General features: G+C 30.0%; 3 protein-coding genes across 8 annotated transcripts; 2 read left to right on the plus strand and 1 right to left on the minus strand.

The window, feature by feature from the left end:
- The first annotated feature begins 52 nt into the window (after positions 1 to 52).
- Positions 53 to 9,158, plus strand: LOC141460501 (uncharacterized). Of its 5 annotated transcripts, none has more exons than XM_074140559.1 (15): positions 53 to 611; positions 1,431 to 1,654; positions 2,587 to 2,730; positions 3,780 to 3,895; positions 4,067 to 4,211; positions 4,546 to 4,722; positions 4,882 to 5,066; positions 5,518 to 5,630; positions 5,795 to 5,843; positions 5,927 to 5,952; positions 6,429 to 6,565; positions 6,642 to 6,779; positions 6,917 to 7,083; positions 7,589 to 7,870; positions 8,822 to 9,158. In XM_074140559.1, the coding sequence occupies exons 1-15, from the start codon at positions 485 to 487 to the stop codon at positions 9,138 to 9,140; spliced, it is 2,349 nt and encodes a 782-aa protein (XP_073996660.1). In that variant the 5' UTR covers positions 53 to 484; the 3' UTR covers positions 9,141 to 9,158. The 5 variants fall into 5 exon arrangements, with proteins under 5 accessions (XP_073996660.1, XP_073996661.1, XP_073996663.1 ...); XM_074140562.1 differs by lacking the exon at positions 53 to 611 and adding an exon at positions 3,663 to 3,693 and having other exon boundaries at positions 1,515 to 1,654; XM_074140563.1 differs by lacking the exons at positions 53 to 611; positions 1,431 to 1,654 and adding exons at positions 2,356 to 2,508; positions 3,663 to 3,693.
- Positions 9,159 to 10,246: 1,088 nt separating this feature from the next.
- On the minus strand, positions 10,247 to 12,441 carry Polr3F (RNA polymerase III subunit F). Its single transcript, XM_074140570.1, has 6 exons — positions 12,091 to 12,441; positions 11,885 to 12,005; positions 11,554 to 11,808; positions 11,244 to 11,371; positions 10,765 to 10,900; positions 10,247 to 10,683 (listed from the first exon to the last, which is right to left on the minus strand). Exons 1-6 carry the CDS (start codon positions 12,159 to 12,161, stop codon positions 10,408 to 10,410), a joined length of 987 nt encoding a protein of 328 aa, XP_073996671.1. The 5' UTR covers positions 12,162 to 12,441; the 3' UTR covers positions 10,247 to 10,407.
- A 37-nt stretch (positions 12,442 to 12,478) lies between these two features.
- TyrRS-m (Tyrosine--tRNA ligase, mitochondrial) lies at positions 12,479 to 16,811 on the plus strand. 2 transcript variants are annotated; one of them, XM_074140567.1, is made up of 10 exons: positions 12,479 to 12,712; positions 12,782 to 12,929; positions 13,015 to 13,187; positions 13,599 to 13,815; positions 13,991 to 14,069; positions 14,777 to 14,985; positions 15,193 to 15,259; positions 15,321 to 15,524; positions 15,610 to 15,735; positions 15,929 to 16,811. In XM_074140567.1, the coding sequence occupies exons 1-10, from the start codon at positions 12,594 to 12,596 to the stop codon at positions 15,964 to 15,966; spliced, it is 1,380 nt and encodes a 459-aa protein (XP_073996668.1). In that variant the 5' UTR covers positions 12,479 to 12,593; the 3' UTR covers positions 15,967 to 16,811. The 2 variants fall into 2 exon arrangements, with proteins under 2 accessions (XP_073996668.1, XP_073996669.1); XM_074140568.1 differs by having other exon boundaries at positions 15,336 to 15,524.
- Positions 16,812 to 17,115: the final 304 nt, after the last annotated feature.

Here is a 17,115-nt window from a genome sequence, read left to right on the forward strand (position 1 = left end):
AAACTTCTTTCACTTTTATGAAAGAATTTGTTCTATTTTTCCTAACCTGGATCTCTATCTTTGTATTTCTTGCTAATTCGTCTTGAAGTAAAGTAAAAAACAAAAAGACATACACTTCACTGTATATCTATTAATAAAATATACTTTATTAAATAGTCTGTGATAAAATATATTAAACTAGTGGAATACTTGAGACGTAGACTACTTGCATTTAAAAGAAAAAATTCATTTCCACCTTTTTTATTAAAGATGAAATTATCAAAAAATTACAACACTAAGATTAATCCAAAAAAATCAGATGTTTTATTCAGATGTTTATGATAATTCGAGGAATGTATGTACATCATTTTTTTTTTTTTTGTAAATAATTATTGTTGATGATTCTTAAGATATCAGGTAAAGAACATTTAAATAATAATTGATGCTAATGTCCTAAATAAATGTTCTTGCCACAAATTCGCTAAATGCTCTAAACAAGAATAGAATGTCTGAAAATAGGATACAAAAGTTATTATTTAATGAGTATAGTGACTTCGAAGATATAGTACTTATTGAGAGTCCTTTTGCACAAACTACAAAAGACGGAACAGGAGTTCGACAAGTTCAAATGGGTGAGTGCGAGAAGAAATATTATTAAGAAAATAATAAAATAAAAATTTGATTATAAGTTTCTCATTTCTATATCATTTTTTGGGTGTACTTTTTTTCTATTATAAGCAGGAAATATTGAGATTATAATTTTCTTAATGTTTTCAAAAAAAAAATCACGTGACATCCCAGATTATTAAACATTCTGGTGTGACCATTCACACTACCTTCTTTCTCTTACTATAATTCTCGAGATTACAACTTAATACATTGTTTCAAAATAAAATTAAGCAACGTATTTATTTCTCAATCCTTCCTCCAAATGTGCTTAAAAAAATTATACAAAGAAAAGTTTTTGGTCTTTTTTTTTTTTTTTTTTGTAATATGTAGACGAAGTTTAGAAAAAATTGTATGTAGCTTGTTCGAACAAATCTCAGAAAATTAGGAAATCCATTCATTAAAGTAGTAGTATTAATGGGATGTGAATATTTTTCAATTTATGGTGGTGGAGAAACGTATTTACCATATAGCGGACTAGTGAATTTATAGACCTAAATAATAAGAAAGTTTGCCAGCTTCAATGCTAACACTACTACTCAGAAAGATGAAAGGCGCCCTTATTTAATATATGATGACTCAAGGCATTCAGAATTGGAGTTTTCAGTTTCTCATTTTAAGATTCACTGATAGTATTGCTTCTAAATTCAAGAAAAAAGAAATTGCAACTAGTTTTAAGTTTGATCCAAGAATGTATTCCTCCGTTCTTATGTAGAGCAATCTGCTTAATTTTGGATTCTAATCCAAATGTAACCATTTGGATCTAATTCGCTATATCTTATTAGGTCTCACTCCAACTAAGTTAATCCTGGCTGGTGATATCATCGAAAAATTTGATCCAAGAATACAAATTGATCCGGACACTGGCACACTAGAGCTTCTATCATTATTTCCAGTTGAATGCGTCAATATGTCAGTGTACAGGCGCAAAAATAGGAATACACTAAAAGCGCATTTCTGCAATGATCAAGTAATTTATTTTGAATTGGCTGGTTCTTTTAAGAGAGAGGTAAGTGTAATTGAATTTTACCTTGAAAACTAAGAGCTATCTTTAATTAAGTCCAAAATTCATATTCAAAAATGTTCATAAATAGAAATATTTCATTTTAATCGGCAAGAATTCAGCAAAGGGATGGTTTTCTCCTGTTTTTAATTACATGTCCATGAAGATATTAGTTTTATGAAGTCTGAAACCATTCAGCTTTGACTGGGAGATCCCCAGTTGCAAACATCGGGAATAATGACATTTTGTGCTAATAGCCGAAGATGCGGTTAAACCTCAAAAAAATTAATTAAAAAAATAATAAAAAATAAATTAATTAACTAATAGAAATAAAAAGGATAAGTAATGATACGTTTACAATATATACTTAGATTATTGCAAGAGTCCTTAGCAGTCCATTAAGATTTAGGTCCAATAGAATAAATATTTGCATTTCTAAATCGTTAAGTTTTGGGAAGCAAGGATGAAGTTTGAGTAGCTATATCGGCATGTTTCTGACTTAATAATTAATTTCTGGCGATCGTAAACATTTTCCAGAATTAAGAAAATTTAATTCAGACCAATTACAAACAAAAACTATGTTTCAATTGCTTGGATAACAATGAATCATGCACTTGAATTATTATAACTAAATTTAATAAAAATATTTGTAAAATGTTCATTTATGTATGTATGTAAAATATGGTTTATTTTATTTGTAGTAGATTTTTAAGCTGTAGTCGAAACATTTACAAATAAAGAAGATCTGGACTAAAATTGTTGGGTTACTTTACTTGGAGATTCCTAAAACCGGCATCACAACCGATATCACCTGTGATGAGGAGGAAAAGCTGAATGGCTGATCCACAAAAATTGTCGATGTATCTTATGTTAGCACTTACTTTTTTATTTTCTCTTTATTGAAGTCCATTTATGTATTTTATTTTTTTTAAATGAAGATGTTTTGGAATCTTTGGTGTGAACGGATAAAATTTCTAAATCCAGAAGATGAAAGTCCAGTCTCTACTTATTCTGAAACTAGTGTTGGATCCACATCTGTATCAACCAGCACCGCTTATGGAAACAAAGCAAAGAAAGATCTTGTAAGTATAAATTTTGATAAGAATCTTGTAGGTATATCGCAGATAACATTATTTTCAGTTATTAAGAGTAAAGCGCTCATTTTTTGTTTGTTGAAATCTCGTTTTAAACCTGTCTTTGTATCTTAAGAATGATTTTAATAAGTTTTAAAAATTAATATCTTTTGGTCCGAGAGCATAATAATACAGAAATATGAAAAAATTATAATAAAAAATAAATCATTAATTGGCTAATTTAATGAGTACAACATTGTTATCAACACCCTTTCTATATTGTTATCAAATTGGAGATTGTAGATTTGTTTAGGCAGCGGGTCCAACATTTTTTGTGCAATTTTTCAAAAGTAAAACTCTGCTCTATTTTTTTTTTTAATGAAAAGTATAAACTCAAAAGGAATTTTCTTCTCATAGCAAGTTATTTCTCGCCATTTTAATTCTTTTTCATGTTTGGAAACCAACCCAATAAATTTAGGGAAAAATAACTGAACTTCAATACTTTCTTTACTTGCTGTTATTTAGAGTTGTGCCTGATAAGTACATATGTATTTCATTCCCACAAGTTCTGCTTGTAAACAAAATATTTGTTTTGAATATTGTCCGATTTGTTAAAAAAAAAAACGCTTCAAGACTAAGTGGAGTGGCATCTCGTCATGAATCTTTTGATCAAGAAAAAGTCACGTGATAATTAACTTGTAAATGTCTGCTTGTCGTAATAAATCATGTATGGTAGGGGCGGTAAAATTCTTCGTCGTAAAACCCCAATCTTAAAAAATCTGTTGTAGCCATTGTTTATTATAATACTTTTAGAAACTATCTTCTGAAGTAAAAACAAATTTAATACTTCTCGAAAGTTTCTTTTAAAATGTCCTGTTTGAGTTTTTAATTTTTATTTTTCGCGGATTTTATGGGGAGCTAAGGAGACAATATGATTCCAGGAGATACAGTTTGGGAAATTGCTGCTTTAAGGTATGAAGATATAGGGATTACTAAACAAAAATTATATAATAAACAAACAACCTAAATTCTGATTATGATGTAATTGTACGTTTCAGTGGGACACAAAAGACTTGTTCTTAGGTGAAAATTTTGGACAAGGTGAAAGTACAGTAGAAAGGAAACCAAAAGGGCAGTCACATATTCCAAGAGAAAAAGATATTGGTGATAAGAGGTTTAATGTATTTGTCTTATATTTTTGTCTTTTCCTATGCTAGATTCGTACCTTTCATTGCTCTGTACACATCAAATAAAAATTAAAGATAATAAATTATATAAAGGAAGAAAAAGGTTGAGTTTCATAGCAGAAAGCTGTTCTTCTATTGTGTAGATATCAATTTTGCAGGATTTCTGGACGTAGCCAAGTGTGTTTGGTGAACCGTTTTGGACATGGCATTTCAGAAAACTGTAGTACAAATCTTTTTCTTCCTGTTCAGATCTATGTAACACCTAATTTCGATCAGGCAACTCAAAATTCTGCTGATTTAGAGGTAAATTTTACCGCTAAGTTTATTTCTATTTTTTTAAGAAATGAAAATAAAGTTAACTAATTGAGTAAACAAAAAATGGTTTGGCCCAAACAGGTAGAAATTGCGAGATTTCAACAAAAATAAGTTATACATAACTAAAAATTACTAGTAATCTTTTGAGATTTAAGAGACAAGCTTTTATTTCTTAGAATAACTTTTTCTCTGTTTCAGCTATATTTCGTGATTAGAGGACAAAATTTAAATTTTTGTAGCTAATTAGAACTATCAAATTTATTTTTACTTACTTTAACTAAAGATGAACTTTTGCACTTGTGAACATAATTGCATTTTTCAGCGAGAAAATACCACCATGGTTATGAAAAATTCGTTTGCAAGAGAACCAATAATATTCTGGGAAGGACAAAGGCCCCAAGTGAAACATCGAAGAAGATATGGGATTATACCGCAAGGTTTTTTATTTTGTGGTCTTGGTAAAATAAACATTGATCGACCACAATTATTGTCATTACAGGTGAGTGTATGTATGAATACCAATACCACATTGATAAAACAATTCGCTCCTATTATTCAAGTTGAACAGCGCAGTCACAATGAACTTGAAAAGAATCAAGAAATATGCTAGAAAAAAGTCCAATTTTTAAACAAACTCAATATATATTTCTTTTTCCAGTTAAAACGCTGTTGTTCCGAAGTATATATTTCGAATTATGACAGTGAAATAGAAGATATTTCACGACTTCCCAAGAGATTACTTACCTCTTCTTTATCATGTGATTGTCTCATTGAAAACCAAAGAAACAACGAAGCAGACCATGATCCAGTAAGAGGCAGCTCTAAGTACAACTTCTATCAAGGGTATTCCGGTACTAGATAAGTATAATTAAGTATGATCTCATGGATAAGTGATATGATACTAAAAATACCCTTTATTCTTTATCTCTAGCTTTTTAAGTTGAAAGTAATTTTTAAACAAAATAATTGATCGTGACCTTTAATAATAAGAAGCTCCTTTTTGCTTTGCCTCCTTAAATACTATTCGCTTTAACTTAATATTGTCAAATACTACATATGAGCTATTACGGTCTGTTACGAGAGTAACTGTAATTAGGAAGCCAACATTGCGCTAAAAAAACTCCAAGCGCCAATAAGCTCAATTAATTCATTAAGAAAATAGTTCCAAGATCTATAGATATAATGGTTTTCTTTTTTTGTAAATCGTAAACGTAATTATACTACATACAGCTGTAATAAATTACAATTACACATTTTTAAATGGTTCATATTTATATTAGTGTTCTTTTTTCAGAGAATACTTTTTTTGGACTCCTAATTTTTGGTATAGACCAATGAATGCAAGATACGGCTATAAAAAATTAATGCAACATTTGGAAAATTTGCAGCAATATCATAAAATTGAAGGTTTGAAATGAATATTTTTCAATTAGTAGCTTTGAAAACAAAAAGTTTCTTAACGATAATCAATAAACAATTGTAAACAATCTTGTTGGTGGTTATGAAAATCTGGATTGAAATGTCTAAGCAAATTTTTTAATTTCTTAATGTACAATAGATTATGTTTACAGATATGAAACAAAGAAATCTTCTGCTGTGGAATATGGTCCCTTTGAAAAGGTGAGAAAATTTATATGCGTTACTACAATTCCTAGAACCTTAACTCGTAATAAAAAAAAGTACGCCACTTCTTTTTTTTTTAGTGAAAGTGAAGAGGACACTACTCAACGTGTGTATTATTTCCAAAAGATTAAGTTAGCTTATATATTAACTATTTGATTGGTCCATCCAAACTCAAAAGTCTGATGAGAAAATTTGAGAGTATACTTTTTAAAAACAACGAATTAACTGGATTAAAACAAACTTAAACAATTTCAGGATCGATCCGTCCATTAAAAGTAACTAATGTTTTAATAAGATAGTGAAGATCGTCTCTTAATTATTGAATTGAAGAAGTTAATTATTTATTGTATAAATATCTTCTGTTAAAGCTAAAAAGTGTTTAACTTTTTATATGTATCACTTTCTCTTACTGTTTTTAAGGGAATAATGTGATCGCACGCTTCTGAAGGCAATATTTAGACAATGAAAGATAATAATGTTAAAGTTCTATGTTTCATTATAATTTGTCAGTTGGCATTTGGGAATTCGGCAAGAGAAAATTTGTAAAAGATTTTTTACTAATTTTTGTTATAAATTTTCCAGCAAATTTTAGAAAAAGTTCTTTTTTAAGCTCGCTTATAAATGCTACAACGTTAGATTTAATAATCACAAGCTGGGATTTTGATTCTACAATGTTTTCGTATCAGCTGACCGCAATTGATAGAGATTTATTTATTCAGGTAATAAACAACATTAGTCCAATGTGAATTTTTTTAAGCTATTTCATTCTAGACATATCTGCATTTTTATTTTCAGATTCCTGTGCGAGAATTGTCGGTTTTACTAAGTGAACGAAATACTAGTAATACACCGCACATCAAGGCAATGTTAGCATTTGCTGAAAGAATTTCTAATCTTATCGCTACAGAAATAGTCCGTCTTGATTCAATTAAAGTTAGTGATTACCAAATGTATATTCAACAATTAGTATTCCTAAAAATTGGCTTACAGCCTCGCTTTTTGCTATTTTCCAATCGTGCAGTTTGTATGTTCAAAAATATTTCAAGAAATTCGTATATTATTTCTTTTAGCTTCGAGCCAAATTAATTACGAAATTTATAAACGTGGCAAGAAGACTGGAGCATTTACAAAACATGCATACAACAAAAACAGTATTGCTAGGTTTACAATCACCAGCAATTTACAGATTGAAAAAAACCTGGAACTATGTTCGTAATCATCACAATAATAAATACAGGCGAGTTCTTACTCATTTAATAAGTGTACTGATATGATTAGGCTTTTATTTTTGTGAAATAAAAGAAAATGGTTTGTATTTAAAATGAAAAAGACATGTCTTTCTAATTTTTAACGACATGAAATGTTTCCTCAAAGCAGGCCGATTATTCTGTAGACATTCATTTTGAATAGCTAACACATAAGCGGTCAATGTTCGGTTTAAAGTAACTCTCAGGAACTTGATTCCCAATGGTCGCATAAATATTCCTCTTTTTACATGAATTAGAACTTCGAAATACTACGCGACTAGTAAATATTTGTTAGGGTACTTGTGCAGGGTTTTTATATAAATTTAATATCAATCTTTCTTTGCTTTCTTACATTTCCTTTTAGAAAAAATGGAGTGAAGGAAAGTAGATTTTTTTTCTTTAATAAAACCTCAATTACGTTTTCATATTTAAGCTTTTTACTTTCGGTAGTATGTTAGTTAAGATTATTTAATTATTATTGCATTCTATTTTTAGACGACTCTATGAAATGATGAAAACCCATAAAGAATTTAGAAGCAGAGATTACTGTTTTTTTTTCGGAAGTATAACAGAAACAAGACCTTATTTACCTGCACTTATGCACATAATAACGGCATTATTTGGTAAATTGCCACCAAATTTATTCCAATTAATGTCTGCAAGTACATCACAAGAACAACTGAGTAATAAAGCTTTATATAAATTTGGGCGAAATATCCCTTTGTGGCCTTCAATATCAGAAGATTCTAATATTTCTGAGACTACCACGATTGCTAGGCAAGTATTTCATAAAGCTATTTACTTCATCTTAGAACTGGCCTATAAATAAATATAATAAGTGGCGAAATATTCGGTTTTGTTATTCACTTATTATGTTTCAATACCACTTATCAGAAGTCTTGATAAACTGCGGTATTTGTAGCGCCACAACATAAAAGGGTTACTACAAGTAATGCTGCGAGCTGTGCATGAGGCTACAAAGAATGCTGATTCGCAAAAAGGTTCTCTCAAACTAAACAAGAAATTAGCTTTTTCAAGATTTATGACCTACTATCGAGTATAGAGTCAGTTAATCTGTTGTGACAATAGATAGAAACTTTATAAGAGAAAGCCAAATTTCTTTACTTAAACCTAACAATCCATATCTGAAGATGGATGAAACTCCGAAAACTGTCAGAATGAAAAACAAGAAAACAAAAAACGGAATACTGTGACGGATGAAAGATAATTTCATTTGAATACTTCCACACATTTTTGAAAGGCGATTAGGAAATTACAAAAGCATTATGCTTCCTCAGTTACCGGTATGCTGCATCTTTGACTCCCCATACGCATACATTCCGAACTCACATCCCTTTTCAAGAGAAAGTGCCATATTTTAGATCTTCCCTTTCTTTTGCTGTCTTCGTTACTGCCATTTTTTAGGGTCTGTTGCTTCTGTCATTTATTCTGCTTGAACAAATCTTGTAACTATTATGTTTTTTAATCACCGTAGGAAGAAAACCTATATTTTGCAGTGAATAGTTGCGTCACTGAATTATATTTATTTATGTATTAACATCGAATCTCGTTTGTTTGTTTTATGTGTCCTGTAAGTGCCCTCTAGTGAATGAATAATTATTAATGTGTCCACGAACGTTTTAATAATAAAGGCGGAGTACAGCCTATTAAATCTTAGGTTAATGAATCAGTATTTATAAATTAATAATATCTATTTTTTAATTATAGATCTGATAAAAGTATAAGTTCTTCAGGTACATCATTAAACGAAGGCACTATAATCAATAAATTGAAATCACGAACACAGCAGCAAGCTCTAAGTTTGCCTAGTACTAATTCTCATTTAGAGAAAATGATGATGTGTTTGGAAGAATGGCAGAGAGTTGCAAATCAATTTGGTTTATTGGAAAATCCAGTGCTAAAAGAGTTTTTACTTAAAAGCAAGTACATGGAGCAAGATGTTTGTTTTTTAATGTCACTGAAAATGGAGCCTCCTGATCCATCGTCTAAGCAATTACTGCCCGATATGCATAAAATCGGAAATTAAAAAAAAAAAAAAACTTTTTTCATCTTTTCTCAATATTAGTTATAGAGAATGGGAGCAAATATGTTAGCATTTTTGTGCTACTTAATTTATGGTAAAAATAATGGAATAGATATTTTTTGATGCACTCACGTACATCAAATAATTTATTTGATACTCGATAAATATACGATACAAACGATACTCGTACTATATACATACAAACGTCATTAAGAAGGACGGGTGTGTTAAGTCTGTGAATAGAGTGAGAAAATGGAAGGATGTTTCGTTAAGAAACTTCCATTTACCTCAAAATTTACCAAATTATTTCATCAATAAAATAAAAAAATATAATTAATAATGCTAAAACTCAACTAAACAATGTTGGCTCAACATTATTGTTTATTAAGTTATAAAAGAAATGTGTCAGATTTCTTGCGCCATGTTTCCAAGCTGCCAACGTTTAGAAAAGACAATGTATAAACTGGAGCAATCAACGGAGGAACTACTAGTAATTAAGCAATAGACCTAATAATGAGTAATCTATCCTTGACACATTTACAAAAGCGCCGTTGGAAACTGTTTCAGTTGATATAATAACCAAGTGGAGATCAAAAGACAAACCTTTTATTGTATTGGGTAAATGGTAAATTAGGAAGTTATAGAAAACAAAAGAAAAATCTTCAACCGAAATTAATATTGAATTATTGATACAATTTTTAGCAGATACACATCTTCATTCGTGACCTCCGATATAAGATAGTTTTGCGCAACCATTCATACCATTTTAAGTCCCCATGAAGTAATATAGTTTTTCTTCATTTTCCATTATTGTTAAATAATAATATTATAGAAAGATGATGATAGATAAGAATAACTTATTTAAAAGTAGCTTTAGGTTTTTCTGTCTATCCTGCGTATTTGATAGGGAAATTTCAATAGCATCCACAAAAATAATTGTAGCCCACGCACGTTTTGGGCCGTGATTAAATTCAACTAAAAGTTACACAAAACTGAAGGAAACATTTAGGTTAATTACTCCTTAGTAAGAAAATTGGCGATAACGTGGTTCAAAAACATTAATAAATAAACTTCTAAAATATTGATAAACATAAAAGTAAAGTGACGACTATGTTTAAAAATTTAATAGCTATTTACAGGTTATATTTCATAATAAAAGCAGCTTTCATATCTAGCTTTTCACAAGAAAAAAACAAAAACAAAAAATATTTTTGTTCCTTTAAGACTTTTTCAGTTGAGCTTATGAGAAAGAGAAATGGAATTTAGAGATTCAAATATCATCAGCTCCTTGTTGTTTAACAATGACTTTTAAGCCCCAGTCTTTTAGATAAGGACAAGAGAGAGGTGAAACTTCTCCTTTAAGGTTACAACTTGACATTACCGGACAAACTCCACAAGGTAAACATACAAGGCCAGCTGAATCCACCAGACGTTCTGCAGCTCTGTATATGTATCCTCCACCGATCGGCACAACTCTTCGTTCTACTTTGCCATCGTATAGTAGAGTATCCAGGATCGTGCGTATATCTTCCTCTGACAGGGCCACCTTAAATAATTATAAATTATTATAAAAACAATACCATGGTAATCCAAAAACAGTTAAACAGTTAAAATGTTGGGCACTCACTTTGCTGATACCTAACTCAGAAATAAATCTACACACTTGACCTGGACTGGCTGAAATCAGGTTATAGAACACTACTGGGCCTTTTTTCTTAATGGAGGGATCAGATTCATGCTTCTGTCTGAGCTCGATCAGATACCTACAACATATTTCATAAAAATGGTTTTGTAAGCTGAGTAAAATGCAAATTTACATGAAGACTGTTTGAGCTCCTTAGTTCCTCATGGACGAGCTCCAATAGAATCTAACTTTACCAAGTGAGAGAATCCGAGAGTGTCCGTGTGTCATGTTTAAGAGAATTGTCACCTAAATATTCTGTGTACAAAACTTTACTAAGGGCCACGACAAGAATCTACTGCTTTACATCTATCACTAAGTAGTGATACATATGATGCATTCAGTCAACAAAAATGTGTTTATTTATATTAATATATTTTCATGTTCTTATGATCTAAAAAATGTAAAGTTTAAATTTTAAATACCTATAACATTGCTGATTAAGCACATCAACGAATTCTGATTCGAAATCCTGATCACTGTACCACGATCCTCCTGTAAGTGTACTGTCAGGTTCCAATTCAAAAAGCATGTATACTTTTTTCTTATGGGCCTAGAACATTAGGTTCAAATTAAAAAAAAAGTTTGTATAGATTGTAGCTCTCGGTTTATTTATATAGAAAGATTAAGAATGGTGCCTGTCAAAACTGACGCAGATAGTATTGATTAAAAAAAGCATCAGGAATGATTATTCTTGAAAATCTTATAGTAATTGTTTAAAAAGAACTCACTCACTGCAACTGATTTAACAGCTTTAATGATTTTTTTATTTTCAAAACTCTTCAAAATTTTATTGAGAACTGTTGGTTGTAAATTGGATTTAAACCTTATATCTCTCATCCAAATGCCTTTATTACCCGCTTCTTTAATTAATCCATAAACAATCTTTTCTTCATTATCTGCTCCTTTCAAATCAGAAGGCTCACTAGTATCTTGTGTCTTTGTTTTATAAGCAAGTTTTCCACCCACTTGGTATATATCAAGTAACCTCTGTACATAGAGAAAATAATTCAATTGCGAATGAGAGTAATTAGGTAACATTAAGGAAATACTGAAGGCTATTTACCTGAGCAATTAATTTGTTAATTATAGTTATTCTTTCTTCATTTGATAAAGATGGCTGAGCCTTTTGAAGATCTTCATCGAAACAACCTTTCTCACCAGCAGCAGCTGCAGCTGCAAGAATGCTACAACATTTGCAGAGAAAATTATATGAGTGGGAAGAGAAATTATGAAATATGAGGAAAAATAAAACTATAAATCAATAAATACAGTTGTTCATTCTGATCCATTTTCTTGGTGGAAGTTTTCGACTTTGATGAAGTTGCTTTCTTTGAACTCATTTTTAAACGAATATCTCTATTAACAAAGTTACAGAACAAAAGAATGTTATCTCTGAAAAAATAACTGAGAACGTTGAGAAACTTCTTTCTCACGAAAACCTCACAATCAAGGAAACAATTTTTAACTATATGTTCTTAAATAAGTAAAAGTAATCTTTTCTAAAAAAAACTAATTAACTAATTCTAAACTTTCAGCAATTCTGAAAACGTAGGCTACCGTTCCGCTTCTCACCATTCTTCTTCCAGTGCACACTAGACACTACGTAATGCACAGCAACGATACAAATTTTTAAATGCAACCTCGCAGGAAAACATGTGGGAGGTAGGTTATGTACTATGTTTTTGGTTATAAACGAATTTCGAATTGTTGCCAGTACCAACTTCAATTTTATTTTTGTTTTCTGTATAATGTGATGAAATTTTGTTTTAAAAATGTTACAGAAGAGATTGTTAGTGCACTTTCCGTTTTTAGCTAGATATATCTCTAGCAGAAATGTGATGGGACTCCAAGAAAGAGGAATGTACCATGATATATTTCCTAGCACATCAGTGTAAGTTATTTTATTTATGATGTATTTATTTATTTATTCATCTTAGTTGATTTATTTTGTCCGGATCAGACAAGAAGTTGTAGATCTATGTAACGCTGGTCCTCAGTGTGTATATGCAGGTTTTGATCCCACAGCTAGTAGCTTACATTTAGGAAATCTTCTTGTTGTTATAAATCTTCTACACTGGCAGAGAGGTGGTCATCATGCTATTGCCTTAGTAAGAAATTATTGAACTTTTTTGCAATTAGCTTTCATTAAGTATTTGTGTAGTTGTTTACGGCTTAAAGATTCCTTATTTCTAGTTAGGTGGAGCAACTGGTCGAATAGGTGATCCTTCTGGGCGCAGTAAAGAAAGAGACGAACAGCAAAAAGATGTAATCAAGCAAAATATTCATAGTTTGAACAAGAATCTAACTAGGCTGTTTGAAAATCATCAACAGTATTTTATGTCAGGGAAGACATTGAACCCAATTAGGTATTTGCTAATTCATTATTAATTTCTAAAAAAAAAATAAAGTTTATTATGGATATTTGACTTCCTTCATGCACAATCAGTTAATTCGTGAAGTTTAGTGATACTGATAATACACTGGACATAAAACACGAAGGTTCAGGCTTCGAGGTCAGCTTGCCCTTGGATTTTTTCTTCTTGTAAGCTCTAAATCTGACTGTCTATAATGTGAAAACACTTACACGGAGGCTGGCATTGTATTGAGAAGACTGAGTTTCAATGACCAGATGCTGTATGGTTCTGTTTATTTATAAAAATAAATTCATAATATTATAATGTGCAGCGTGATTATTAAAGCGTTTCTCCTTCTTTAGATCTGCCTAATGTTATCAAATAAATTCCTTTTGCAATGTACCATAAAAAATATTTTTACAGGATTATTGATAATCTAACGTGGTATGAAAATAAAAACGCAGTTGATTTCATAAGTAGTATTGGTCGCCATTTTCGTATGGGTACAATGTTATCACGCACCTCAGTAGAGAGCAGACTGCAATCAGAAGCGGGCATGAGTTATACAGAGTTTTCTTACCAAGTATTCCAGGCTTTTGATTGGTTACATCTATTTAAAAACTATAATTGTAGATTTCAGGTACGTTTAGTATGTTTTGTTTAATTATTTTTCTTATTTAATGACTAACATTAAGCATATTGTTAATGTGAACACAGATAAGTGAAATGTAAGTTGCATATTCTCTAAAGGTTGCTTGAAAATAATAGACTTTATTTGTTTCTATAAAGTAATTTTTTCTACTCTGGGATTCCAGGTTGGAGGCAGTGATCAAATGGGAAACATAATGTCTGGATATGATCTAATTTCTAAGGTCTTGGGAAAAGCTGTTTATGGTAAATTTTTTTTGCATTTTATTTTGTTGCTCTAAGTGGTAGTAAAATGTGTAATTTTCATTAGGTTTTCTTATTATTACATTTGAGTGGCTTAAAATTGGACTGACTTTAAGTTTAATGAATTGGAAAATATTAAGTATCATTCGGTGCTCTACTTTCAAAAGGTACAATTTGATTTGTTGTATTATTAAATAATAATAATAATAATAATGAGCCATTAATGGACTGTTGATCGAAGCAGGATCCTTCAGGTATAAATAACGTCATTTGGAAGTTTCTTATCAAACGTAAGGGCTCTTATGTTTTTAGTAAAGAAAATAAAACTAATTTTATTTCCTGCCCAAGTGTGAATAATACTAAAGAAATTCAATGATTCCTTTCAAGAGAAAAAGAAAATAAGACATAAATTAGAATGCAATTGGCCAACTTGCCAACTCGTGATAAAAATACGTCATTTGGTAAAATGTGAACACTTTTCACGAAGAGTTACTGAGGATTTTGTCTGTGAGAATGACAATATACAGAAACCTGTGCTCTCAATAATAATTTCATTGTCCATTCATGTAAAAATTCATTCACTAATGAAAATATTCGTTTACTATCGAAAATGATAAAATTTAACGTTTTAAACTGTCCGAAAAGATTGTATCGAAGTTTATAATATGTAATTTATTTTATTATTTACCACGAATACTATTTATTTTTAGGATTAACATTGCCTTTAATAAAATCAGAAGCAGGGGATAAATTTGGAAAAACAGCCGGCAATGCAGTCTGGCTTGATGCTAACATGACTTCTTGCTTTGACTTTTATCAGTATTTCATTAGAATACCAGATGCACAGGTTGAACAGCTGCTGAAACTACTTACCTTCATGAAACTTGGAGAGATAACTGATCTGATGAATAGGCACATGGTACTTATAAAGGGTTTTTCTTTTAAAGTTTTTTTGAGAGGTTAATTAAATTAAATCATATTGAACAATCAAATAGTCATACACTCAAAAAATTTAGTTTATTTGTTGGAAACATCACATATTTGAATAAAAATTGCAATGCTAATTCATGAAAATAATTATAATTCAAGTAACATTAATCAAGAATTTGTATTGTTTTAAATAAAGGCTAAACCTGAAGAACGAAGGGCTCAAAAACATTTAGCGGATCAGATCACACTTTTAGTACATGGAGGTATTAATTTTTACTAATATCCATTAATGCATCGGAAAAAAAGAGAATGAACACCTTATAGTAATCAGTGTTACAGAAGAAGGATTGGCAGATGCTCGTCAAACAACCTCAGCAATGTATGATAGCGATTTAAAAGTACTGTGCTCGCTAACAACCTCCCAGATTTCGTCAATATTTAAAGGAGCGCCCATTGTTGAAATACTGCTCAGGCCAGGAATTAATGTGAGGCAAATGGCATTAGCGGCAAAATGTTTCCCTACAGAAAGTAATTATTTCATTTTTTTTTAGAAATTTCATGCTTTCAACTATTGTAGAAGTAATTTAATTTTTTCTTTCTTTTTTTTATAAAGCGGATGCAGAAAGAATAATAAACGCTGGTGGCTTTTATGTAAATCATAACAAAACAAGAAATCCTGAGGAAATTCTTGTAAATGGTGTTCACATATTACCAAATGATATATCCCTTTTGCGAGTTGGTAAATATTTCACTTTGCATACTATTTAATTATAAATTAAAGAATATCTGAGAGAGGGAATTTCTTAGTTTTTTTAAGACCATCATTCAAAAGCTTTTACTTCATCATATTAATAGAAAGTAACCTGTTAGATTTAGTTTACTTTACGCACTTTTTTTTGCTAAACAAATTTTTATATATATTATTTTTTCAGGAAAGAAGAACTACTGGATAGTAAAATGGCTGAAATAAATGATAAGCACTGCATTTGTATATATTGTATTAGTAAATAAATATAAAAAATTTTTTTAATATAAAAATTTATAAAATTTCAATTTTTTATTTATTTAAATATAATTTGATTATTTTCTTAAACTAATTTCTATGCTGTCAATCTTTTAGATTTACTGTATTTTATCATTGTATTAATCCAAATATTAAGTAACTTAACCATATCGCATTAGGACTTATTTATAAACAAGAATTTTGTCAAGAGTTGAGTTTCATGTTTCCATAGGCTACGCAGAAATGTGTTTCTAATTTCAGTTTTATTACTCACTTAAGAAAATCCTACTTTTGCTAAATTATGAATAATTTCATTAACCGCGAGCAAAAGACAACTGTGTTACACCCCTGTTTGTTTCTAAAATCACTGTTACAGTAACATTATTTCAGCTAAAATTAGGAATTTTGTCATTATAATATATTATACTATATATTATATATAGTATAATTATAGTATTATTATATATAGTTATAATTAATATTGTTGAGCACAAGATAGTCTGCATTTAATGGACATAGAAAATTGTCTCACATCAATTACAATTTTTTTCTGCTATGGACATACAAATGACTTTCTAGTAACGAATTTGTCAAATCTTCTAGTGTACGAGATTTATTAAATGTATACATTACGTTTATATCCTACTTGGCGTCAGTATTGTACAATTTAGAGAAATAAAAACGAATTCGTAAATAAATAAAAATAAAAAGTTATCAGAAATATAATTAGAGGTGCTATGTAAAGTTTTTAGATTCGGCAACAATCGATGAAATAAAATAGTCAAATAAATTTTTTCTTTACTGTGCTGAAATTTTTTAAGCGGTTGCTCATTAATTGAAACCTCTCCAAGCCAAAGCTTTAATACACTTTAAAGAAGTAAGAAATGAAATAAAATAATCAGGTGAAATTCACTGATTAAATCAGTGGACGCCTTAGATAATGAAACAGAAACTTTTGTAATTATTTTTTCTGATCCCTGCTTAACGAAAGCAATTAGTAACTGATGACTCGGTCTTTTATTAAAATTTTCAAATCAATATTAGGTAATAAAAATCAAAACATACTCAGCGTTGTGGAAATTTGGAATGAGACGCTATAAAGGCGGAAATATAAGA

Source organism: Rhodnius prolixus, unplaced genomic scaffold (genome assembly GCF_049639745.1).
Source record: "Rhodnius prolixus isolate KJV_2025 unplaced genomic scaffold, Rpr scaffold_6, whole genome shotgun sequence".
Lineage (NCBI taxonomy): Eukaryota > Metazoa > Arthropoda > Insecta > Hemiptera > Reduviidae > Rhodnius > Rhodnius prolixus.